This window comes from Oryzias latipes, chromosome 2 (genome assembly GCF_053564925.1).
Source record: "Oryzias latipes strain Hd-rR chromosome 2, Olatipes_Hd-rR_3.1".
In the NCBI taxonomy this organism is placed as follows: domain Eukaryota; kingdom Metazoa; phylum Chordata; class Actinopteri; order Beloniformes; family Adrianichthyidae; genus Oryzias; species Oryzias latipes.
This window is the reverse complement of record NC_136238.1, coordinates 7,011,825-7,038,264: the sequence shown is the minus strand read 5'-3', so window position 1 is coordinate 7,038,264 and position 26,440 is coordinate 7,011,825. Positions and strand designations below refer to the sequence as shown.

Here is a 26,440-nt window from a genome sequence, read left to right as displayed (position 1 = left end):
CAGGCTGAAGGCACTGGAAAACAGAAGATGACCGCAGGGAGCTCTGCTGCCCTCAGAGGAGTAGTTAAGAGATGAAGAGACTGGTGGAGATGGGTTGTGTGTCGAGGGACATGCAAAAACAGGAGAAAGGTCGAACATAGGGCGGAGGATGCAACTGAGGGATACGAGTGGAGGAATTTGGAGTTGGAGGCACGGAGTGGCAGAGAGCAAGAACAACAAAGAGATTCATGACCGAAACAGGAAGAACTCCATTCAAGTATTTATCTCCTAACAAGGCAAAAGAGCCAAACTCTGTGGAAATTCCTCATTTCTGAAGTGAATTAAGGGCACTGATTAAACATCCATGGAAATGTATTGAACAAGCAACATCATTCAAAGAAAAAAAGCAAGCATCCAATGTGGCCACAAAACAGAAGTGAATCCCTGAATCAAGCAGTTACAGAAAAATGTATAACGCATCATCTTCCAGGAAATGTCCCCACCACCACCATTGAAAGACCATCATCTGTCCCATTACAATGCTGGCATGCGCTTTGTCTTTTGTTTTCCTTCTTGGATAAAAACCGGGAATTTGGCCAACATTTCTGTCACTCAAAGAGTAACTTGTTCAGTAGAGAAGCTCTTTTTCAAAAAAATGAAGGACAAGACAGCCTCTTTTGTCCCATTTCTCTTGTCACCATACCTGAAGGGAGGCTCGTTTGACTCCTGACCCGTTTCTCCCAGGGTTAAAGGTTAATGGCATTAGGAAGCAGATGGTTAGTCATTGACAAACTTGCTGATAACGAGGTTATTTTTCTACAAGAAGGACTGAAAGGGGCAGCTTGGAAGCTCGCAGCTGTTAATGGAGACGAGAAGGGGTGGCACATGGAGGTCGCCGATCTGCTGTCTGGGGCACCTCTGTAATCTGCCCGACAACAGTTGGAGAGAGCCCTGCCCCTCACGTGACATACCATGGAAGTGGGCTGAATAATTAACATTGTCGTGTTGTGTCTCGTCCTGCAGAGGGTCATAAAATTATAACGAAGAACCCATTACAGACACACACACAGTGCAGCAGGAGATCGTCACACTTGCCTAGGAACCATGGGTATTTAACTATTGATGACCCCTCTGAGAACAAGGTCACCTAGAGAGCTGTGGGTGGATTTGACCTGCTAGACAAACAAATGTAAGAAACCTACAAGATCCACAGCGTCTGGTTAAAAAGAGGAACATTTGTTCCTGGCGAATTAGCTTTCCAATCCCTCCATTCACACTCCATTCTGAGCTTCCGACACGCCAGCTCTTCACTTTAAGATGATGGCACCAGTGGGAGGTTTGTTAGGGTCTATGTTCTCCTTTCCTGCCCCTCCCTCTTTCTCGTGGATGAAGATGTTGACGGCATGAACTGGTTCCAGCTGGCCGCTCTCCTCCATTGTTTTTGTTTTTGAAGGCGCCCTTTGGTCAAAGCCTCCCTCTTAGTGCGGTGGGGTTTTGACTGCACCGCTGCACAAATTTAAACCTCTACCTGTGTGTGCATAAGCAAAACAGTTGTGAAGACAAAGCCGGCGTGTTTGTGCTCTTATTCGTGATGGAGGAGCAGCCTGAAATGCTGTGTGGGCTGTTTTTGCTCGCACAGATGAGTGTGACAGATTCAGCACAACCCGCCATACTTTTCAATAACACACAGCTTGTGTAGCAGCGAGGCTGTCTGGGACTTTCCTCAGAAACACACACTGACAGATGACAGTGTGCTTTTTTCCCACAATAATTTGTCTCTGCGCTCATGTGTCTATGCTACTCAACAAACACAATCATTGTGTGCCTGTGAGTGTGTGGAACTGCCAATTCCTTAGCGTGTTAGCTTCTCATCAAGTAATGAGGTGCATGTGTGAGCAGTGTGACTTGGAGTTAAGTCACGTTGGTGTCAAATGAGAATGTGTTGGCATGCAGAAAAATTAAAAGAACAGTTATTTAAAAAATGGATTGCACAAAAATGCTCACACTCACACAAAACCTTGCTGTTGGTGTGAATCTGGTGACTAATGAGGAGTCCTGATGCTTTTATCCTCTGGTAATATTTACATCTCTTGGTTTCACATTTAGACCACAACAGCATTTTTTAATCTGGTCCTGATTCACAAAGATTTGAATAAAGAAATTCCCCAAAATGCAATTTTAGGCTTAATTTTCAGAAGAATGCCACAGGAAAATGTTAAAAACAATCTTTTTCATATAAGTGGGCCTTAAACCCTTTGTTTGTGTCATTCAGCAGTATTTTTTTAGTATCATTCATAAAAATTGTTTAGCTAATTCATTTGTTTTCACACTAGATTAGCAGTTTGCATTTATGAAGTATTATCCCTATTATCTTTTAGTTGTTTTTTTCTTTTTAACTACACGTTTATGTTGTTTTTCTTTTGTGAGGGGCCTGCACCACAGAGAATGTTGTCAATGAACTGGCTGAGGTTTTACACTATGTACTTTCTGACTCAACTTGACTGATTGAACTCGAACTCAAGAGGCTTTCTTGTGCGTTTTTTTCCCCCTTTAAAGCCAAAGGGTTAGCATGTTGTCTGTAATTCATCCCTATTGGATGATTTGGAGCTACTTTCAACTGTTGTAAACCTTTATTTTAGGACTCAACCCTTTGAACCTTTCAGCTGTCTTTTATCTTTCCGTCTCTACCTCATCAGCTGACATTTCAGCTTCTGACAATATAAACCTTTTCAGAAACGTTAACAAGATTTTTAACAAACCGACAAATTATATTGATTTCCTACTGGAAATACTGTTCATGCAGTTGCTTTCTGCTGTCTTGTTTGTTTAAAAATATTCATTTTTACGTTCAATTAGTAAATCATCTTATGTACAGAGCTTTGGTTGATTGTCCTTTGTTTTAAACATGATTTATAAATTAAATTGACTTCGACACAGCCATTTAACAGAAAACACATACACATATCCTGACAATAAAGGACTTCCTTTTTTCTAACAATACAATGAGGTAACACCGCCAAGCTGGTCCATTCATGCTTGCGTGATTCATATCTGATGCACACTCAGCTTTCAGACACACATCATAGATGCATGTACAATTCATAAGCCACCTTAAAGTAAATCTCACTATTAAATGACAATTAGAAGACCCAAATCCCAGTCATTACAAGACCCCCTGGTGAGAACTGAGCTTCAACCACTTAAGGCTCTTTGGAAGGGGGGGTTTAGGACAGACTGACTGTTTTTTCAACATTACTTTTGGATTAGCAGTCACGAAAGACTCGACCGCAGCCCACGGGAGATCATGGGCAATGGGGTTGATTGGAAACATCAAGAGCGAAGGGGATTCCCGGGGTCCTGCTTCATAAGGTCATACAAGGCTTCTATCATTTATACTCAGAAAACTCTGTATCTTGAATTCAATTGTGAGTAACCAGATGTAAAAGTGAATTCCATCTGAGAGGTCGTCATGTCCCCCATAATAGTGAATTAAATGGAAAACTCATAGGGTTCATTTTAGGGTCGTGAAAGAAGTTCTAACTTCAAATTCATTGAAGTTTTTGTTTGTTTGTTGTGTCTATAAAAACCTTAGGTAAAAGTAGCAGACGGATTCATATCTGAGTCAGCCGCAGACTTCATTGTTTTTCCTTTAAAAAAACTCCTACAAACCAAATATGGAAAGAACAAACAAAACCCTGCCGCGTCTCCTAACTGTCTGAGCTGGAGACGCACCAAAAGGAGACACCCAACTGGCACTGTGACACAAAAATCAAACCCCGGAGAAGAAGATGAGATGGATTCAACGGGGTCCAACAGAGCTGACGCTGTGTGCATCTTTCATTTTAACCACAATCTGCAAATATGCAATATCTTTCTGAATCCCTGAAATGTGTTTTGCCCTTTGGGTTTTATGAAACAGAAATGGTTTGCAAGGTAGCCTAAAGTAATGCCTCGATTATCCATCCCGAATTCACGTCTGTCTGAATCCACATCCGAATGTATCCGAACAGGCTTTTATTTTTCTCTGCAGACAGATTACAGGACTCCGATTACATGGTACAGACGGGCAGGCACACTTCCTATACATATGCACATGCACGCACATCTCCAGACAGACAGATCCGCCAGAGGTTATCAGCAGGCGGAGGGGTGGCTGGATACTGTGTGATTGTGTGCGTGATGGGACGGGGGCATCTGGGGGAGGCTCCAATAAATTGCACAGATGTTGACTTTTAAGTCAAATTCCGCTTTTTGTTCAATAATCTCCACATCAAATGCCCCCCGCTGGCCACACCCAAACTAATCACTGGAACACACAGTCAGGATGGCAGGGGTGGGGGGTCAGTCTGTACTGGTAAATGTGTGGATTAACCCCCCCCTCCCTTCACTCCGGGTGTTTTTAATCTGCAGTGACATTAAACCAGAAATGAGGGAGAGTTGGAATTCCCAGGGGACAGGTGGCCACGCCTTGAATCAACAACGGTACCTTCACACGCGTGTAAACGCTGGAACACTCAGGAGGTGCACGCAACCCTCTGGCACAACAATAAAGACCACAATTCTAATCGGATCTCCTGCACTGATTTATTCAATCCACACCTGGTCTGACTTCAGTGGTTCCACAACCCCAGGTGTGTGTTTACATGCGTGTTAGCCAGGGAGACATGATAAATTACAGGCTCAGATAAGGGCACATAGAGGACTCCATTGTTCATGTTTGTCAGGTTCTCCCTCCTTTCTCTTTTCTATCTCTTTCCCACTGCTATCCTTTCTATCAGTAACTCGTGACTGGGGTCTTGACTCAAGTTTACCAACTGTGCAGTAAGTCTTTTAGATGAGGACAATAGGCTTAGTTGTTGGGCAGCATTCCATACTAACAGCTTTGATGCAGTGAGACAAAAAATGTAAATGTACATGCGGAACCTTATCTTGCCCTAAATTCTGGTCAGAGCAGGTGTGTAATTGTGAAGTTGTGCAGAAGTGCCTACCTTGTGGTTTTTGCTGTGCCGGTACATCATCCAATCTTCTCCGTTGGTGCTGACCTCCAGTTTGAAAGTGGTGACGTAGTAAGACTTCAGAGTCTCCTTGGAAATGGCCCCCTGGGTTGAAATTCCAGTCAAAACTTTGAGGAACTGCAGGTCAACCTGGATAGAAAAAAAGAACAAATGTTGAAAGTTCTGAAGCTACACCAGACCTCATTTACAAAGAAAAGTCTGAGTAAAAACACGTAAATGCTTATTTTGGGGTCCTGTGTTCAAACTCTCATGTTCCCGTGTCACTACGCAAGTTTCTACAACAGTTTTCAGGCTTTACATCCAAAATCTGTAGCCATTGAAAGTTAAACCAGTTCGAATTTTATCAAATCAAGGACTCTGATTTGGAAATGACATTTGGATGACGTCCCGTTTAATTCATGTAAGTGCCAATCTTGAAGATATGAAGGTAGCATTAGAGAGTTGCGCTTAGGGTTATTCTAATGTTTCGAATTGAGTTTTTTTAGTGGTGTTGTCCAAAATACCTGGTGGGGAAAAAAGAAAGAAAAAACAAAACATACCATCTAAATAAAAGTAGGAACCAAAAAAAATGTCCCCATATTGCTTTCTTGGTTTGTACTTTTTGTGCTTTTGAGTTTCCTCTTTTCTTTACTTTTTTTCTTTTGCGTCCACCATTTAGTGTCAGGGATAGTCATAGTTAAGTCCACCGAGGTTTACAAGCATGTGAATTGAGACCTTTGTTTGGAAACTGGCTAGTTTGTGTGTTCTGACAAGCTCTTAGAACTGCTGAATTAAGGGGAATTTTAGGAAAAAAGATTCTGTGTGAGACGTCCCTAAATTAAAATTTATCCCAAATGTAGAGAACAGATGAGGTATCCGTGCAGATCGGGGGATTTCTGATGTTTTTGGCCAACGCACAAACCAGGGACTGACCAGCTGCTGTGTCTGTCATGCAGACAGCAGGGGACAAACACAGGCTGTGGCATACTGCTGAGACAGGACTGTGTGTATGTGCCATGTCATGTGTGCAAGGGGGGAGGAGGCCCGGGCCCTAAAAGATCAATGGCACAGTGTTCGGATACATTCCAGGAGAACACCCTCATCAATCAAACGCTCCCCGCCGCTTGCTGTGCTGCCGTATGCATGCGCCCATGTGTTTGAGACAGGAAAGATTGAGAGTGGTGGAGCACTTCCTTATCATCCAAACACAGTTCCTCCGCTTCCTTCTAGTCAGTATACTCCTCTGTAAGTCCTGTATAAGCGATGCTGTGCGTCTTTTCCTCATTGTCCTCAGCAGGTGAAAGTGGTCTTTAGGGTCACTTCTCAGCAGGCCTTGTACTGACTTTTCAGGGAACCGCATGCATTATGACTGATTTACAACCGCCTCCTTAAATTAACTGTATTTTCAAGGGATTCAACAAAAAAGATTCTGCTTCTTTGGAATATATCAAAGTGCAAAAAGCAGATAAACACCTGTATGAACTCTTTGTTGCTGTCCTCCGACGGTGTCCAGGCATTGTCATAGTTGTTGAGGCGAGCCTGGCGTGGTGACCAACGGTTGTCGTAGAAGCTCGACGAGGCCTTGATTTGATCATCGCTAATCTTTCCCGACTCCATTCCGAGCGCCATGCTGCAGTGGAACGCTGAGGGAAGAAGAAAAAGCCTGCGTTAGCGTATGACCGGAAGAGGAACATGTGAACAGGAGTAGAGATAAGAATAGATTGAGTCAACAACTGGGAAGAAGAAACCAAGCACACGTCTTCTAAGATCTATGATCTCTTATATTACGTGTGTTGCACGTTCAGGAACGGGGGGCGGGTTTGAAAACACTTTAAGCATATGGTGTTCACACTGGACTGTCACTACCCAACACTAGCGCATGCACTCACATTTGGAAGACGCTTTGTGTGAAATGTCAAAGCGGTGCAAATTTCGCAAATCTTTTTCTTTCACAGCTCTGTTCCGATATATGCAAGACTTGGTGTAATATAATTCTGGATGGACAATTCATTTTTTCATCTATGCTCAGTTGGCCCAACTGTGAATTAAAATGGACGGCGTCCATACGTCACGACCAGACTCAAGTACCTGATTGGTAACATTTCAACAGGTTTTAACTTTTAATGCGTGTTCAATGGCTGCCCATTTTCTTCATAGAGCCCAAAAACGTAGAGATACATGAATGGGACGCCCGAAACCCACATATGAGTGTTTACATAGACTTCTCATTGGAAGTGATCGCTTGAACGCCTGTTGACGAGTTTGGTGTGAACGTAGCCTTAGAAGTGTGCAAAAAGTCAGAGACTGAAATAGCAATAAAGTAAAGTTAAGAGAGTAAGATGAAGACAAGAGTTGACAGATGATAGAGACAAGAGAAGAGAAGACAAAAGAGAGCAGGTCAAGCCGTTGAGGATTTATGTTCATGCACTCATAAATTCAGAGAAAACTCACAGTCGGAAACTTCTTTGTACGTCATGTTGTAGCGAGCGGAGAAGCCGTCTTTGGCCACCGCCATGTCTGTGTGGAAGGAGAGGGACAGTAGGCCCGAAGACGACTGGATCTCTGGAGGGATTTTTGTCCCGCAGTACCGGCCAATCAGCGGAGACGCTACAGAAAAAAAACAAAAGGGATTCAGACATACATTGGGTGTTGGTGCAAAAGTCTTTAGACTCATCTGCTTACACTTTTCTTATATGGAGACAGAAATCATCTTGGAAATTAAAGCATACTTCAGCTCTGCAAATACAGGTTTTCTGAGGCCATGCTGGTTTGGTAAGTGTTGTCTAATGAGTCACAGCATGTCTCTCCCCAATCTCTATTCCTCCCATCATTCCTCTCTTTCCTGTCACTGTCCATCCCTCCATCTGCCATGTGGGTTTCAGCCAGGGCCCAGCAGGGGAACTGGAATCCCTGCTTTCTTGCAAGCTGCACTGGGATCAGCTGCAGACTCATACACTTGCTCACAAACAGAGGATTAAAATAGTCTCAAGGCAGCGCTCCTGCCAGACACCAAATTTTTCACCCCTTCTATCTTGTCTCCTATACTCCTTTCATGCCCGAGGACTCAGCTCAGTGGAACTGGGTTACACTGTAATTTACTCGTAATTCCAAGCTTTGAATGACATAAATTGTTTTTAGCTATCAAAGCGCCCAAATTCAAGGCTATAATTGGAATTTTAAACCCTCTTCTATTCCTTTTTAGCAACTGGAAATAAAATAATTAGAGCAAATCCTTAGTTCCCTGCGTCAAATTTTGAAAAGAGGAGTTTGAAAAAGGGTAAGACCTCTTTTGCACCAGTGTTTCCCTGTGGCAGTCGACAATAAAGCCTTGGATAACATCCTCGAATGTTTGTTTTGGTGTCTGCTTTTGCAGTGCTCTGCACCTTGTGCCGGTCTGCGACAGATGCTCTCAGTCAGTCTATGGAGGAAGGATGTGCTAGGTGATAAGGAAGGAAGAGGATGGAGCATAGGAAGGGCGTGATGAAGGGTGTTATTATGGAGAGGGACGAAGGCCTTTTCCTTGAGGGTGTCAAGGCACTTTGAGCTCAGTGTAAGAAATAATGTTTCCTCTATGCAACCTAATAGAATGTAAGACCAGGCCGCTTACATCAAAGTGATGGCAGCACAGGAAATTGAAAGCTTGTATGCAAAATTGTGGGACTCTTAGAAGTCCAGGGGAACACTTTCAAAACACTTGGACATTTTTTAAATCCATCTCTTACCTTGTGGAAGTCCATCCCAAACGTCCAGCCAGTCGTACTTGCACTCGCCTTCGCCCACCTGAAGAGGGTCGTTCTCCAGATCAAAGGTCAAGAACGTCAGGGTAATGTCCATGTGGGGTGGGGCTATGACCATGTAAAAGCACTCCAGATTGTGAGGATATTTGTCTGGAAACCCCGGGGACTCAATCGTGCCGGATGGGTTGGTGAAATTGCGGAAGCAAAACTCGGACCCTAAGCACATGAAAAGATCAGAGGATGTTTCTTTTAGGGAAAAAAATGGTCACATTAGGAGGGGATGGAGGCACGAGCAATCGATCACACGATGGCATCTCATCTAAATTGCAGACAGTGTTTTGGAAAGCCGTTTATCTCTGACAGCCTGCTGGAATATACCGTAACTGTGATTGTGAGGCACTCATACACACGCTTTGTGATTACAAATGGAATATTCACTGTGAAAAAAATGCTCTAGTGGGCTTTGTGTCAAGCATATAAAACAGACTTGGATCTCTCTGTGGCAGCTGTCTCATACATTGTGGTTTTCCATCCAAGCTGCTATTTTTGGCACGTTACACCAAGTAAGTGACTGGACATCTGATACGGTCAAGTGACCTCCTGGTTTTCTTTAGAGACATGTCAAGACCTCATTGGTCAGACAGGATTTCACCAAATTCTCTTTAAAACACTTGTAAATAAAAGAAATGATTAGTCTGACAATTGCTGAACTGTGGCCTAACCATTACCCATTGTTGTTGCAAAATGTATGACTCAATCCAGTGTAGGATAGCTTGTCCAGCCTGCGTTCTAATTTGGCGTAATGGTTTTAATACCCTGGAAATTGCCACTATTTTATGCATCAGCACAGGTGGTGAAGATGGGGGCCAATGTTGAAATTCTTACAGTTTGTCAATATAGTTTGTATTTTTGTTTATGTTTTGGTAACGGCCAAGATCTTTGAATAAGCTAAATGCCATAAAAGCTATTCTTCTCTAAACTGGCTTACATTGTTTGTTTAACTGTAACCGGCCATGGATCAGTGTGGACTCCAAACAGCCATTGATTTTAGTTTTAAAAAAATAAAAATGATTTTTTTGGGAAAGGAGTAAATGGTGACCAATTTCCGTTTTCCATTCAGCCCCCTAGTGCCTACTTTTTGAACTGCACCTGATTCTGATTACAAACCAGCTTCCATCTGATTTTTTTTTCCACATTTAACACCTGAAAAAATATAGACACGCTCTAGATTTTAGACAAAATTTAGCTTCATGATGTAGTCGCACACTTTTATGGTAATTTTTAAAATGGAGGGCCAAAGACACATTGGTGTTTTTGCTTTGTTGCATATATTTGAACACATTTTTTTAAAAATGCCTCACTGCTCATTTTCCATCCTTATTTCGGCTGCATTCGCACACTTTTCTTTCTCACACGCACTTAAACACACCAGAAAACTTGTGTAATGGTTCTGAGTGGGCCCTTAGCGATGCAGATTTATGCGCCCTGGGCGGCTCACCTTGAGCGGCAGCAGCTGTGTGGCTCAGATCATCTACCCATCAGCCCCTGCTCTGCCGCCCGCTAGGGATCCTGAGTCACGGCCGAGTGTTTACAGACCGGTATATCAATGAGGGCGAGAGGGGGCTGACAGTCCGGCTTATGCACACAAATGAGTCGGATGGTTTTGCACAAATTTCGCAACACTCTGCCTCATTCACAAAGTGTGTTTGTTCACTCGACCCTGCGACGTCTTTATATAGCAGGGTCTTAGCAACTGGCAGTGGCTTGTTGTGTCACTTCATGTTTCTCTATTTTTAAATTTGTCAGATGGGCAAAATTACCTCTCAAGGTAATTGCAGGTCTTTTATTGGTTAAATGGATGCAGCAGAACTACCTGCACCAGATGAATACATAAATAACAGACTATTTTACTGCACATTTAGTCCTGTCTCCATTTTAAATCACTAATTGAATATGCAATCATTCAGCTGGAATATTTGCAATTGATAATCATAACGAGCACTTGGAAACCCATGGAGGCACGTTCCCTTCAGTCATTGCTCAGGAAGGCAGATCAGGAAGTGAGGAGCATGCGAGAAGGGGGGGGGGGGGGGGGGGGGGTTAAAAATCAGCACCTCAACTCCAAATGCTGAACTGTCTTAAAGAATTGTCGGGCTTCGTTTGATAACCAGGTTCAGATTCATAAACGCAGAGTTTAAAGAACGCAGACACTCTTAACTGAGCATTCCAGAAGTGGAGCATTCCTCCGAGGCACCAGTCCTTATTATCAGACAGGCTTATAAAAGCAGAGGGGGCAGACTGGCTGCCCCGGCCCTCCCCCGTCCACACTTGGTTAATGGCGGAGAACTGACCCCAATCAGCTCAGATGCTAAGAAAAAAAAAACTCTGGAGACTCAGACAGGATCTTTTTAGCCGTTTTTCTTGATCTCCACCTCTTCGTTTTGCAAACCCCTTCCTTACATATTCAATTGCTACTGCCTGCTTGTTAACGTTGCACGTCTTACTGGAGATGTAGACTTAAATGCATAAGTCTTCCCCCACATGTTAACAGCAGCACTCAACCCTTTGTGTCGACTCCCACACACACTCTGCAACATAAAAACACTGGAGGATCATCTGCCTTCAGACGAGGTGCCTCGCTGCCTACACACAAACGCACACACAACCAGGCATGTTGAAATATGGTAGTAATTTACAGCAAGCTACAGGCGATATCTCCCAATCCCCATGATGGCTGACCTCACCTCGCAACGCTCTGTGAGAATGTTTGCAGGAAGTGTAGGAGTTAGCCGAACATATTCTGCATGAAGCTGCTGTTCACAGAAATTCCTTTCATTTTTTTGTCTTTTATTAGGTTATACATGTCTAAAGGAGTTTGGGGGAGTGGGGATCTAGTAACACACTGCCCTTGATTCTTACTGGGTCAGTGTGCGACAAGAAATCTCAGCTGGGGCACAGCTCAGCTTGACTCCATCACCTCAGAGCACATCACTTTGGATTTAAATTGTCTTTTACGCCTGTTTGGATGCACAAGTCGTCTTATGCAGTCAAATGCTCCTCCTACTTGTCCTCGAGTTTTTCTTTGTGGGCACGTTCAGGAGCAAATTTGATTTGATCAATTAGTTCACAGTGTGTGAACATGGCAAAAACAGGACCCACTTACTGCCTCCCTGCTATTATCTTTTGACCCGTGTCTCGCACACATTGGTGCTTGCATCGCACCACGAGCTGCCATTTGGCAAGAGCCATCCCCTGGCAACGAGTGGGAGGTCGTGGTGTGACGGTGGGTGGTGGGGCAAAGGGGTTAGTTGCTGGGTAGAAACCACCCGACTCCGGCGTCAGACCCACATGGCGCGCCAGGGCGACCCCCATCATCTCTTCATTCCATCACTTTCAGCAGTCTGTGTTCATTTACACTTTGACTGTCTCCTCTGGCATCTTGTTTGCACCCCCCCCCACTTCTTCTGCACGCAACTTTAGCTGAGGGGTTCACCTCTACGCCAGCGAGTGTCTGCTGCACATCAAAAGTGCCTCACTGCGCTCACTCTGCCTGACATGCACACGCAGATCTCACATGTAAAGCTGGTTGAGTACAAGGTTTCATTGAAGACAGATCTCCATGGAGGTATGTGAGTAGGTTTATGCGTATAGAAATGCGAAGAGGGTGTTGGGGTGGGGGGTGGGTGGAGAATCCATAACAACAAAAAACAACTGTGAACAACAATAAGCCCTAAAATTGAAAAACAACATTCCAGGCATGCTGTGGTTTTGTGTCAGTCTGCGGCTCCCTTATGTCACGGCTTACGCAGATGACTCCGTTTTGTGATGCGGAATTAAAAGTCTTCCCCTGCACCCAGTTTGTTTACTCGTGGATCTAATTCCCCTTCAACAGTTAATTACTTGAGTGTAATTTAAGCAGTGAGGTTGACTTGGGTGTTACAGGAATAAACATCTCCATGCAATCAGCTGCAGAGACACAAGTGAATGACACTGGGGTCGCCGTCCAATCAACCCGATAGCATCAGAAATACACATGAGGCCAATGTTGTGACTGGCGCCTGGGTGGGAGTCCCGCCTTGGGCTTCACTCCCACTCTAACCCCACAGATGTCACGGTCAGCAGCAGTCGCGTAGGGTAGCAGCAACCCTAAGGTGCTCTCTGCCCCGTCTCGATTTGGGATTGGCCGAGACCTCCGCCCTGGTAGTGGTGGGCTTGGGGCAACTACGGGCGGAAAGGGGGGGTTGTCTGCTAGTCTTCCCTTGTTGCCGTGGTAACAGCATCAATAGCACGTGACTATCCCTGTCTGAGGGGTGGGGGCTGTTTGTCTAGGATGAATAAAGGGTTAAGCATGCATGAGTGGGACCAAAGTAGGCCACAGCAATAAGTGGGAGGGGGGTGGGGGGTTACTTTCACTGTACACTAACATTAAGGGTACTTGTATGTCAGACCGTCTGGGGCAGACAATCCCCTTGCATCCCCTGAGGAGGTGTACTAATGGGTGAAGGGTCACTCACTGTAAATTCAGAGTCATAGGTCAACTCCGGATTTTCCTCGATGGAAGTAATTAGTTTCTTCTGCACTGGACCCCATTAGACACACAAACAAACTGATTGCCTGGGCAACTACAAACCCCCTGGCGTAGTCACAGTCACTGCTTATGTAACAGGGTGGAATGAACTCGACAGAAACAAGACATGATGGTGTCATTAGTTCATATCACAGAGGGCACTCCACGTGAAGTGAAAACCAGACGGACACCGTCTGAGCTGAGATGTGAATAAGCTGCGGTGGAAGGAAGCAGAGCAGACACACATCTGTAGACTCAGTCGGATGAGTCGGATGAGACACATCAATGGCACACACACATCTGAGCACCGTCATTTGGGTGCTCAGATATTCATCTGTGGACGCAACAGTTTGAAACTTACACAGACTGTACCGCCGCTTCTCCTGAGCAACATGCAAGCCTTCAAATCAGAGTGCACTAAACATGAATTTAAAAAAGTTTTTCTCTTAATGAGCTGTTGTGCAATTACTTCCACTGTTCACACCTCTGAAGTTGTTTAGCAGAAGCCCTTGGACCAGACCCGCCACGGTGAGACAAACGCCGCTGATGAGGATGCGTGCAAGCGCCGGAAAAACCATAATTAACACTTGGCCTCAATCTAGAATAAGTTTTAACTCTCACGTGCATTTTTTTTTCTCCTCTGCCACACTTTCCAACCAACAATTTTCCCTCAACGGCTTTTTGTTTGGCTGGGTTTTCAGGCACACATGTGTATCTTTCAAACAATGCAAACGGACAGAATTTCACACAAGCTGAGTAAAAACCAGCCCTTCTTGCTGGCTGCAACCACATACAGATTCTCTGTTGCAGCCTCAGTCTCTGGAAAGATTTTATTAAACCTACTACAGCTGCACCCCCCCTCCACCAGCCTTCAATCCATCTCTGTGAGTGTGTGAGAGACAGATGCAATCTGCTCCGCTAAATTGTCGGGGTTCGAGCTGGTGGCCTTGGTAACGGAGATGAACACCAAATCTGGGTCATCTTCCTTTGACATTAACAAAAGATATGTTTTGGAAAACAGAAGCTTGTGATAAGACGAATTCTCTCAGCGTGGGCTTCTACTTAGACCCCAGAATTAAATGTCTAAAGAGCAACTTAAAATGAGACACAATGAACTTCCTTCAAACATAAATCTTGCAGCGTAAAGACAACCGGACCGTTTAACCTTGTCAGCTTGCAAACACATACAGAACAAGTACACACCACACTCATCCCCATCAATCTCCCCGCTCCAGTACCAGCCAAATAGACCTTTAACCTTAAGCCCAACTCCATCTTGGAGCTTTTGCCATCATGCCACCAGAACCTCCCAGCCCTCCCTGCCTTCCCAGAGGAAGTGGAACCCGCCTCAATTAGGGAAGCATTCCTCCCGTGCTTTGTGGCGGCACGGGAAGGATTGAAGTTTAGTTTTCATCCCACACCATTCACGTTTGTTTACATACTTCTGCCTCTGCTAATGTAAACTGCTATGGGTGTCGAGGTGAGAGATTTTGGGGTTTGGAACTTTAACTGGGGGCTAAAAAGGCGAAACAAAGACAAACTTATTAACTTAAGTTTATATGTGCAACACAACTTGCAAGCTTTAATGACCTTTGTGTGATAACTGGGTCAAATTGGTCTCAATTTTTTATGAAAAAGGAAAATTAGTACAAAGAAACGGCTATAAACTTCAGTAACTAATGGATTACACAACAAGTGGTCTAACCCTTTTTTTTTCTTATTGTCAATTTGACCCACAAATAACACAAGGAAGAAAATACCTGTTTCCTTCAGTCTATAAAGAGTTGTCAATGAACAAAGATAGTTTTCTGAATTCAGCTGCTCACCTGTTTTGAAGATCTCATAGCGGAGAGAAAAGCCCGCCCCCTGATGGGCGTAGTCCGAAACGAACCGGACTTGCACCGATGGACCTGATGAGATGATGGGTGCTGGGGCGATGTTGCTGCAGTGTCGACCCAAAACATCAGCCGAGTCTGAAGTCCCATCACGGATTTCTATGAAGTCATATCTGATCCACAGAAACAGAGAAAAGGGAGATATAAAGACTTTTTTTTAAATTAATAAGCCCTAATTAAGTAATAGTGTCCAAGAAAATGATAGAAATAAATCTCTTCTGAAAGTTATGTTTGGTGGATTGAGCTTTTATGACCCAGTCTGCTTGCAGTAGCAGACATAGATCCCTTTAAGTTTTAGACAAACAATCCTCAAATCAAGGAATCAAGGAGCAAAGCGATGGAAGCGGTTCAGCCGAAACCTATTAGAGTGAATGTTTGCAGTTCTGCTGCTGAATATTCATGCCGGTAGCTGGATGGGCTCATTAATAGGAGGTGTAAAAATAGGCAGAGAATCTCATGAAAAAATAAAGAGGTGCGGGGTTGGACAGATGACAGGTGTGGATGTGAGTGTCACAGAGGGGGAGGCAGGGGCTACAGAGTCAAATTTGGTTAGATAAATACAAGGAATTCTTTCTTATTAGCTTCCACATGCTTGTTCTCTCAGCTCATCAGTGACCTTTGACTTGCCAAGTGAACCCGAACGATGAAAGCAAATTCTTTGGGTCGGTGTGTGTTAGACCGACAAAGTACACCTGGCTGATCCTGAATTAGCTCCTTGCTGTGTGGGTCAATCCTCTGACATTCTTGAACTTTTTAGTCTTTCCTGGATCTCAGGCGGAGGCAAAACGAGTTTGCACACGTGACAAATGATTACCAGCGAGGGTGGCAAGGTATCAACCGGGAGACATTTACTGGGGTTTTTACCGGAGGCCTTGTTGCGGTTGGACAGCTTAAAACACCAGGGAAGCAACTGGGGGATTTTTGCCAGACCTCTAAATCATATAAGCTGTCTCCTCTTGATGCGGAGGAGTAGGGTCTCTAGTTGGATGACTGAGCTTCCCTCCCTGTTTCTGATGGAAACCCCAGCCGCCCTCCAAAGGAAACTTATATCCACAACTTATATGCAGGACCTGACCCGTTCTTTCACAACCCACAGCTCAAGGCCAAGGCTGAAGAGCATAAATCAACCAGTAAATTGAGAGCTTTGTCTTTTCTCAAGTCAGTACAAGGTCAGCATTACTGTAGGCGCTATTTATCAATTTGGAAAGGGTCATCTGCTTTTGAGCAGCAGGCTTGTTATTTTCTATTCTTAAGAGTTAAGTAAACTCCTCCCTGGGAATTACAGAAGTTTAGTGATACACTGTACACTTTTGATTAAGTTAAGCTACATTGCTCCAGCCTTGATCAAAAGCAAAATTGAGGGGTGGGTTTTAGCTTGATGATCAATTTTTTCAAAGTAATGACACAAAAAACCCTGGCCTTGCTCTACAGGGAAAGGTAAGCCTGACAATTGTTAAAACCCAGTAGAGCGCGAATTCAATGAATTATGCGAAACAGGGCTCATGTTAAATTTACCCCTAGAGGCATAAAAATGCTTTTAATTTTTTTTTATAAAGTCAATTATTTAACATATGATAAAATGAGAACTAACTTTCAGGTCTGAACTGCAACGGACTCTAGTCACTTTTATTTTTAAATGAGCTTTGGTCCAGAAGTCAAACTGTTGCCCCCTGGAGGGACAAGATTTACAATCCCCCTAAATCCTTTGCCAGGTCAAAGCTGCTGGTTTAAGTGGAGTGACTAGGTTTGTACCAATACTGGGAGTGGTTTCCAAAGCAGGTTCGGTTCTCTTTAAAATCTTTGCTCTTTTGTTTTCCGCTAAATAGGCGTGCTGATGTGTTTCATGTTGCGCAGCCATCCTTTTCTTGTAATTTCCCCTCCATGATATCATCCCTGTTTCTCCTTGAGCGTTTCCTTTTCAGCTCACATGTTGTCTTTCTTTGCAGTTAACTGCAAACTGCAGGAGCCTCGCAGCTAGACGCAGGGACCCCCCCCCCCCCCACACACACAGTCACACATCTCTGAAACTGTACAGACATGCAAACATGCTCGTCTGTATTAGTTCATGTGACAGAGCTGTCAAATCTCAACAGGGTCGCTGTTGTCACACTAATTAGTGTGATGGGTTGTTTGAGGGTGGAAAAGCATCACAGACTTCCCTTCTTTCTGAAGCCACACAAGAAAATACCTTCCTTTCTCGTTTCCATTGAAAGGAAGAGTATTCAGGAATGCCAAAACATACCAATAAGCTCAAGGCTGAGGCTGTTTGTGGCATCCCAGCACTAAGATGGCTTTTGTAGTGCCAGCTTGAAATAAAACCGGGATTAAGTAGAGACCCTAAGCCTCTTTTTGGGACTATCGCATTCCTGCAGCGTATTGATTCCTTACACTCAGGACTCAAGCTAAGACTCCTGATCAAGGGATAATCTCACCAAATTAATCTGGGCCAGAGCGGCATATGCACAGGTAGGGATGATAAATGTGAAACGACCTCGGTGCACCTGGGACGTCTTAAGAAATGAGGGGGCGAGCTCGGTTTTTAATTTGCGGGGGAGAAAACCGAAACAAAGAAACTGCCTCAGGGGGCCAAACTGGATCAAGACTCAGAAGATTTTTAAAGTCCCCCCTGACCATCTTTTGATCTATTTTCAAAGCGTTCACACTTTTAATTATCATTATGCAGGTTTTGGCCAAAATCAGAAACCTTTGTCATTTTCTAGGACATAGTTTCTACAGATTGGCAAAACTTTATCCAAAATTTTCTTCTGAGTGGTGACCTTTGGCGGAAATTAAGCTTACCCCTGCTCCCCAACATCCATCTGTTTACGCGATTTTTCGCTAGCTTACAGACCTTCGCAACCCCAACCCAACATTACTAGTGCAACAGAATTGGCTAGCAATATTGGAGCTGTCCAGCCGCACAGTTTAGATCCAGATTCCAGCTCAAACAAAGAAAACAAAGACGTTCATGGATCTATTTGTCTGCCGGTGGATGCATCAGAATGGAGCAGAGCAGGAAGCTTACAGCCTCCCGCTTGTAGCACCTACGTCACTGCTACAAGCTTTTTCCAACAGCATTTATTTGTCTGCTTCTGATTCACAATAATTTAAACAAAATAATAGACAGAAATTAAATTTTAAGCTTAATTTTCTTTATATATGTCTTCCATCATGAGAAAAACCCAGCAGGAACATGTTAATAAACCCAATTTTCATTGGATTGGACCAATGAGGCAAAAGAGAAGCTTTAAATGTAAGAATATTTGCTACTAGTTGCTATTGATCCACCCTAAATCTACAAATTATTATTGTCAGTGTAAAGCTTCCTATAGTTCGTCATATTTGATGTGGTTTTTGAGTAATTTTCTTGTTTTTTGCAAAGATTTCTCAATTTCGAGTATGTTATGCTTGGACCAGACCCATGTCAGTGAGTAAAGAAAGCTGTGGTCTAGTAGTTTCACTCGTGTCTTTCTTGTAATCCTGCGTTGCAGAGGCGATCATTCAGTGCCAAGCTCCCACAGGGAGAGTCTGAAGAGCCACTGCTGCTCCCGAGCGCGCCCGCTCACGGCTGCAGCTGACACATGCTTTGGCGGAAGTGTGTGTTCACAAGCACGCCGGCAACCACGAGCACACGGACGGCGATATAGGCAAACACAGGCGCATCACCAACACAGAGGATAAAAGAGCCGAGAAAGAGCTGAAAGCCTAATTAGGTTTTAATTGATTTTGGAGTGGGTCTCTATCCTTCTTTCTGTCTGCCCGTGTCCTATCGTGGATTAGCGTCAGTGAGTGAGTGTTCCTCAGATGTGATTATTGACCTGTTCGCTCAGCCTCTCCCAGGGCTCTGATGAATACATGCATGAGGGGTGTGAGAGCCCGCTGTCTGCCTCTCTGCAACACACATTCCAGGACATTGCACACAAAACGCACAGACACACGTTAGCATCACGCCGCACTAACACAGGAAAGGCAGACAGCCGCTGTCCAGGTCCAGCATCCATTAGGGGGCTGTTTTGACCCAAACTGCCTTGCTGTCTGAAACCGCCCCCTCCGTCTGGGTCTGCGTGACCCGCCCCCATGCTTGGGGAGCCATAACAAGGCAGCACTCGCACCCTCCCTCGTTTCCCCTTGAGGGAGTAGATGGAACAGAGGGAGAGAGGTTAAGGAAACTAAAAACCCTCAGGGGCCAGTAACTCTGCACCAGTCCAGACATGTCTCTTCTTCCTCCGCTCTTATTTATCTCTGCGTCAAAGCAACTAATTGCCTCTGACACCTTTGCTGTTTGTCGCAGAGCGGGGGGCATTTCCTGCACTCTGTTTACTCTACCTCCTCTGTAATCTAGTTATCCCAGGAACAAAGCAATTTCTAACTTTCTTCACAAATGATTAGCAAATGAGTCGTTTCTGCAATTAAGAGATTAGTGTGTTTGTGTGCAAATAAAGATCTTATTTAAAAAGACAATTTCTTAGAAAATGTAGTTCACTTAGTTTAAACCAAACATTTTAAAGTCCCAGTGGTCTTTAAATTATTTTAATGCAGTTTTTAGCAAAAATTAAAAAAAAGGGTTTTGTTTTCAATGACAGTTTCTGCGAGTTTATTAGAAATTTGCCTCTGAGTGGTAGGCAGGACTGTTGGTTAGGAGTGAGCCTGCACTAATTTCCCATCATCTCTTTTTTACATTGTCTCTCGCTAACTTGCACCTCCTTCTCAACCATAGCCTAACTGAACCGTTGCAACAAAAATGGCAACCAATAGTGGAGCTATCCAGCCGTACAGTTTAGCTTCAGATTCCAGCTTAGACGAGCAAAACAAAGACGTTCATGGATCTATTTGTCTGCCAGTGGATGCATCGGAATGGAGTGGAACAGGGAGCCCGTGGCCAGCCAAGTAGCTTCTATGTCACATCTACAAGCTTTTCCCAACTGTATTTTATCATCTGCTTCTGATTCACAATGATTACAACAAAGAAAACCTCATTTATTTATAAATGTTCTCCATCATTAGAAGAAATGCCAGAAGAACACTTTAAAAACACCAAAAACATTAATTTTTATCAGAGTCGGTCTTTAAAAACTTTCCGCAGAGAGAAAAGATCTACTTCAGTTCGGGCGCGGCGTGTTTGTCTGATTTATGTTGTTTGTGCTGATAAAAACGCAACAGCTGTTCCCGAATATCAGCAAAGCAAACTTGGCTGTACCCAGACACTTGAGGCTTTCAGCTGAGATCATTTTCCACTCTGCTGCAGCATCGTGTGTGTGGTTTTTTTTTCCCAGAAACCCACAGAATCCCAATGTGGTAAACAATGAAGAGTCGTCTGTCACTCCTCCCGGCTCCCCGTTGATGATTTACGGAAGCAGGAATTAGGCGAGGCAGAGGCAGCGCACACATAGAGGTCTTCGCATATCGAAGCAGCCATGCCCCCCCCCCCCCCCCCCCCCCCCCCTCTAAGGGGGCTCTAATAAACCATAAGTGCCTCTAAAATATTTAATAGATGCTGCGAGCAAAATCCCAGCAGATCTGCAGGAACTGCCATCTCCAATCTAGCCCCAAAACAAACACGGGCCTGGCTGCCCTTCCCCACTGCCCATCAACTATTCGTACCTTCCGGACGCAAAAGTGCCGGTCGCGGACCGGACCTTCCAGATCCGCACGGACTAAAGGCAGAAAAGCCAGACCCCTCTCTTGACACACCGTGCGTTTTAACACGCGGCACACTCATCACTCTCAGTCTGAGCAGCGGCAATGACCATGTCCTTAATGTAGGCCGGATATCGACAGGTGATGAACAACTCCCTGCAGCGGCGACCCCTGGGATCTCTCCCCTTTCACCCTGATGTTCCTCATTCATGCTTCTGCCCGCCTGTCTGGGCTGTTCATCTGTAGATTTCCCATTACATTGATCCCGCCTCCCCTGAGAATGAGCGGAAAAAAAGATCCACACGTCTCTGCCGGCCAACCGGATTCACAGCGGCGCGTGTGTCTGTTTGGGCCTGCATGCTCGTGTGCTCAGACTTATGAAGTTATATCATAAAATCTTCCCACCTCGGGCTGAGTTCAATAACAAATAACCAAATAAAAGCAAGAAAATAAAACCCCTCGGTGGTGGAAGTAATGGATCTTCTTTTGTGTGTGTGTGCGATTCTTGTTTCAGAAGTTTAATTCGAGCGTGTAAAATTAAATCAGATCCTCCTCGGGCTGCGAAGGAAGAGAAAAACAAAAAGGGGGAGGAACGAGAACGGATGGAGGGAAAGGGAGCAGGAGAAAAATAAGGCAGAATGGTCTCCACCTCCAGCTCCTTTCTTTCACTTCCTCAGCAGCTCCCGGTGCATCACTAGGCATCCTGGGGCTCTGCGATGGCAGATTGCATTAAAAATATGGGTCTGATATTTCATCTTGGCTTTATTACATTTAGTTCACATCAATCGGCCAGCAGCCTGGAGGTAAGAGCTATTTGGCACACGGCCGGACTTCCCTGAAATGAAATCCTGAATTAAAGTGCCACCTCAGACATGGAGCGCCTTTGGATTTGATCGTTGCAGCACAGCCGCGGTTCGGTCCGAGCGGCGACCACTTAAACCCGCTGGGGGAAGATCACCAGCCGGCTGGAAGGGGATCTAACCTGAGATCAGATGCTCATCTGGGCTGACCGAGAACTTTGAAGGTTCAAAAGGACGATGATGTTGTTTTTTGCCAAAAACTTAGGAATCTGTGTTGTTTTTTAAGACATAGTTTCTGCAGAGCGGCACTGTAGTGCAATAGAATTTTGCCTCTGAGTTGTAGGCATGGAGTAACCCCGCCCCCTTCCCCTCCCCTTTGCTGAGAGTTCTCTGTTTGCACACTCCTGCTCATTCACAGCCCCTCACACCCCCAACCTAACATTATCGGTACCAAAAGTGGCAGCGACCTTGGAGCCGTACAGTTTGGAGCCAGATGCCAGCTCAGATGAGAATCTATTTGTCTACAAGTAGATGCTTTAGAATGGAGAATGTGGCCCGCCCAGCGGATTTTCTACATCACAAATCTGGCATTTTTTCGTCTGCTCCTGATTCCCAACAATTTGAATACAGAAACACTCAGAAACGCGATTTTGAGCCTAATTTTCTTAACATTTGTCCTCCATCATCTGTAAAACGTAACGAGAGCAAGTGAAAAACACCATTTTTATTGGAACGGGTCTTGAGAATGTTGTTCCGTTTTCATTGGTTCTAATGGGAAAACTGTCAGGGCCGAGAAATGTTGGTTTCTGAATTTAAATTTGAAAAGAGAACCAATGTTGTTACCTTAAACCAAACCATGACTCTGCGATTCTCGCTCGAATGAAACCAGCACTGCTAAACCTCAGTATGAAGCATGTTTGCACCAGCAGAGCGCATCCTTAACCAAGATGATGTTCATCTTCTCTTTTACCCACTGGAACATTTCAACAGCTTTTGCAGCACCTCCAAGCTCTGCAGCTTTCAGGTTCCTGTCTCTTTCTAATCCCACTCTTCACGCAGATTTTTTTTTAGCGCTGACAAAGATGCTGAGCCCTCTGTCGAGTCTGCAAGGCCCCCCCAGGTGACTCTCTTCTCTCTATCCACTATGAGGACCGTGAAAACATGCAAAACATTCCCTACTTGCCCCGCCACGCCTAATAATGTGGACAAAACGGAGGCAGCCAGCAACAGAGCCGTGGGGCTCGGATCAGTCTGGGGGAGCAGTATGTCGGGATGGAAAGAGGTCACACGCACATATGTTTTTCCTGACGGTGTGCATAAAGTGCATGTCAACCAGAGGCTGCAGGCTTGGATGGATGGATCGATGGAAGTAAAGCGGGTCCCAAGCTAACATGCTTGCAGAGTTACTCATATGTAACGCCCACACTCACTGATTCAGCCTCATAAACAGTCATAGTACAGGAGGGACGGAGCCTGAGTGGGAGGGTTTGTTGGAGGGCAGGCGGAAAGAGGCTTTCCGACCCCCCCAGGCAAGTCGAAGTTGAAGAAGCCGTCCCGATGAAACCGTCTGAAGGGAGGAGGAAAGAGCAGTTTTTTCCCCCTGCACGCCTCAGGCGGCGATAAAATGCTCAACGCGCCGCTCTTCAGCAGCTGAGCCATCCCTATTTTCACAGTTACAGGAGGGGATCTGGTGGCGTTTACACGCCGGCGTCTCAGCTAGAAACATGTTGCAAAAGAGATAATTATGCGGCATTTTGCCTTTGACAAAAAAAAAGGCAAAAGAAGCCAGCGGCCACAAAGAGGAGACATCAAAATAACATCTCCAGCTCCGCGCCACAACGTGCAAAGAAAAAAACCTGACAGTCATTACAAAACCCTTTCACCAGAGCAGCCATTGATGCACTCATGAAAGCAACATTTTTCCTGCAGCCAGCTTTGTCGCTGAACAATGCACCTCATCTGGAATTATTAGTTCTTCCATTTGGACAGGAAAGAAAGCGCTGGAGTGAGAAATACATGCAACTTATTGGGGGAAAATGGCTTAAGTAATTCCTCTCCGGGTGGATTTTCGTGGGCTGAAGTGAAGCATCTTTCCTGCAGTTGTTGGATAAAACAGGATTAAACACTCCAGTCAGACCATATGATTTGGATTATTCCTGTCTCTGAGAAAGGAAACTGACCGGTGTGGTTTCATCCTGATAAGCAGCTGGCTTTCATTTCTTCTACTTTCTCAACCCCTCCCTGTTTATCCTCCTGTGCCCACAACATGCCTTTCATTATTTTTACCGCTCATTCCCCACGGCAAGAGCAAACTCACATGCGCAAAAATATAAGTTATCTAGTTTGAAAACAATAAATCTATCTGTCGGACGAACAATGCATGGTTTATTCTCCAACTCTGCAGTGAAACCGCCTCGTCTTTGACTGAAAACCTTCGAGAATTAGCATAATTTCCTTCTCGGTAAAAATGTGAGATCTCCCCTCGTAACTGCCCTTGAGCAAGGAATTTGCTGCGGTAATTGTCTGTGATGTGTGTTCACATGGGTAAACTAAAACAAGCTGGCAGGGTCAGGCTGTTTTTGAAGAAAGGTTATGACGAAACGTTCTTTTGGGATCCATTTGGTGCAGTTTGAAAGTTTTTTTTTCCTATCGCAAAGCCAAAACAGAGCAAGGTTTATCTTTCAAAACCTAATGGTTGTATACATGCACTTGGTCTGAAATGAAAGATAAGACACATGAGATTACAGCTGAAATGTCAAAGTCCAATGTGGGACATGAATTTAACACTGCTCTCCCCTTACAAATGCAGCTGTAGTAATAAAAAAGTTTCAAACAAGAAATCTGAGGTCACGGGTTGTTAATTTTCGTTCAAGAAAATGCTTTGAACCCCATAATGGTTATAGGAATCTGGCAGCACATTTGGTCCACACCTGAGTTCCTTTTTTGGGATATTCTTATTACAAACGAACTGTTGTCTTTGAAACAAGAGTCTTGGTTAACTTGCAAGTGAACTCTGGTGTCAATCACTTTGCCAGCAGAATGGCAACAGTAGTAAACCAAAATAAAGGGTGAACACCATTTATTGCAAAGACAATGAGGAAGCAGTTGAGGCTGAGGAGGTGAAAGGAGTGTGGAACAACACGTTAGGATAGTCTGTAAGTTCAAATGGGTGGAGGATGCTAGAAAAGGAGGCTATCACTGTTTTAGGTTTGGGTTGCTTTCACACTGCACTCTCGAGAGTGACCCTAGCCGCCTGGAAACATCACTCAGTTCCAGGTCTGCACAAGTAACTGCAAATTTATCGTTATCGCAATTTCAAGCTGTGCAATACCCAAATTGCAAAAGTGGGCAAAAATCGCAACAAATGGTAAACCTTAATGTGCTAAAACAATCTTATGGGAACTTGAACTAATTCAGGAATTGAATAAATCCCTTTATGCATTTGACCAATCAGATGGAGCCTTTTATGTTGTTGACCAATCGGATGGAGCTTTAGATGGTGCCCTCCTAATTAGACTAGGGTCATTTGGAAAATAATTTAAGGTATTTTGATTCTTATTTGAATTAATGGAAATTTTTTTGTTGTTTTTGCTATTTGTTCAATTATCGCAAGTTAAATCATCATCGCAATATTCAAACTCAAACTCAAACTTTATTTATTTATATAGCGCCTTTCATTTCAGTTAAAATCACAAAGCGCTTCACATAAAAGCAGATAAAACAGTCATAAAAACCAAAGATTGTTAAAAACAGCAAACAAAGGACAATCACACAAAGATGGGACCCCTCCCTCACCCCCCAACCCCCCAACCCACCCACCCACACCCCACCTACCCAGTTCCCCCCGTAGAACCCTGAACAGAACCAAAGAACTGCAGCTTAAAGAAGGTCTGGCTTTTCATATATTGATCATTAATATCGCATATTGTGCAGCCTTACTCCGTTCCAACAACTGCTCATTTCGAGGTGAAACTGCAAGAAGGAAGTTAACAATACACGACCATCAAGTTTGGCTTGATGGTCGTGTATTGTTCAATATTTGGCTCCGCCTCCATGTTTAACAGTCACAAACATTCAAACTTTTATGTTCTTTTTTTTCCATTCTTTTTGGGTACTTGTGTGAATTGCAAGGCCTATATGCCACTTTCACCAACTAAATGGACTGTGCCAACTCACTGGACTTGTGGAAGAGTGTCTGCCCTGAGACTGGAGGGTCAGGAGCTCAAATCCAAAGCTAAGTCATATCAAAGACCTGCTTGACACTGAGCATTAAAGGGTAAAATTTGGGGGTTAAGCCGCCAAAAGCTTCCCGAGCACGTGATATCTGCAGCTCACCGCTCTCCCAAGGGATAGGGTCAAATCTGGGGAACAAATTCCACTTGCCTAGGTGTGACAACTAATGGTACTTTGCTTTCCTTCACATTTTTGCTTTGACCCTCAATCGCATCAGAGTTCACCTTCAACTCAACCGAGACCCTTGCTCTCAGGCAGGGTTCTCTTTGATCCGCATCAGGGTTCAGGTGAGCTTCAGAATGAAGCGGACTACCCAAGGACACAAATCCCGGTCGTGGCCAAACGGCGTTCAAAGTGCCAGAGATCCTCTTCTGGCACAAGGTCTTACTTGCAGTCGAGCCTCTCGATCTCAAAGTGAGGATTGAAGTTGAGGATGATGCGCTGGGACTGCTCCGGCGCCTTGATGATCCAACGGCAGTTTTGATGAGGTGGGTACTCCAGAGGATAACCAGGTGAGGTGATGTAGCCAGCCTTGCTGGCATCTAAGACGCCTCCACACTCTGGTGAAAAACAGAAACAAGGAGGTGGTTATTATAGG

General features: G+C 44.5%; 1 protein-coding gene across 2 annotated transcripts in view; it reads right to left on the bottom strand.

Annotated features, from left to right (window-relative positions):
- The window catches only part of nrp2a (neuropilin 2a), a 61,445-nt gene that overhangs the window by 27,305 nt on the left and 7,700 nt on the right, over nt 1-26,440 (bottom strand). For both annotated transcript variants that reach the window (XM_004066721.5, XM_020709113.3), the window contains exons 2-7: nt 26,231-26,402; nt 15,104-15,285; nt 8,696-8,926; nt 7,425-7,580; nt 6,447-6,616; nt 4,968-5,123 (exon numbers count right to left, since the gene is read on the bottom strand). In XM_004066721.5, coding sequence (XP_004066769.1) covers nt 4,968-5,123; nt 6,447-6,616; nt 7,425-7,580; nt 8,696-8,926; nt 15,104-15,285; nt 26,231-26,402 — 1,067 coding nt within the window. The remainder of the gene's footprint in view (nt 1-4,967; nt 5,124-6,446; nt 6,617-7,424; nt 7,581-8,695; nt 8,927-15,103; nt 15,286-26,230; nt 26,403-26,440) is intronic.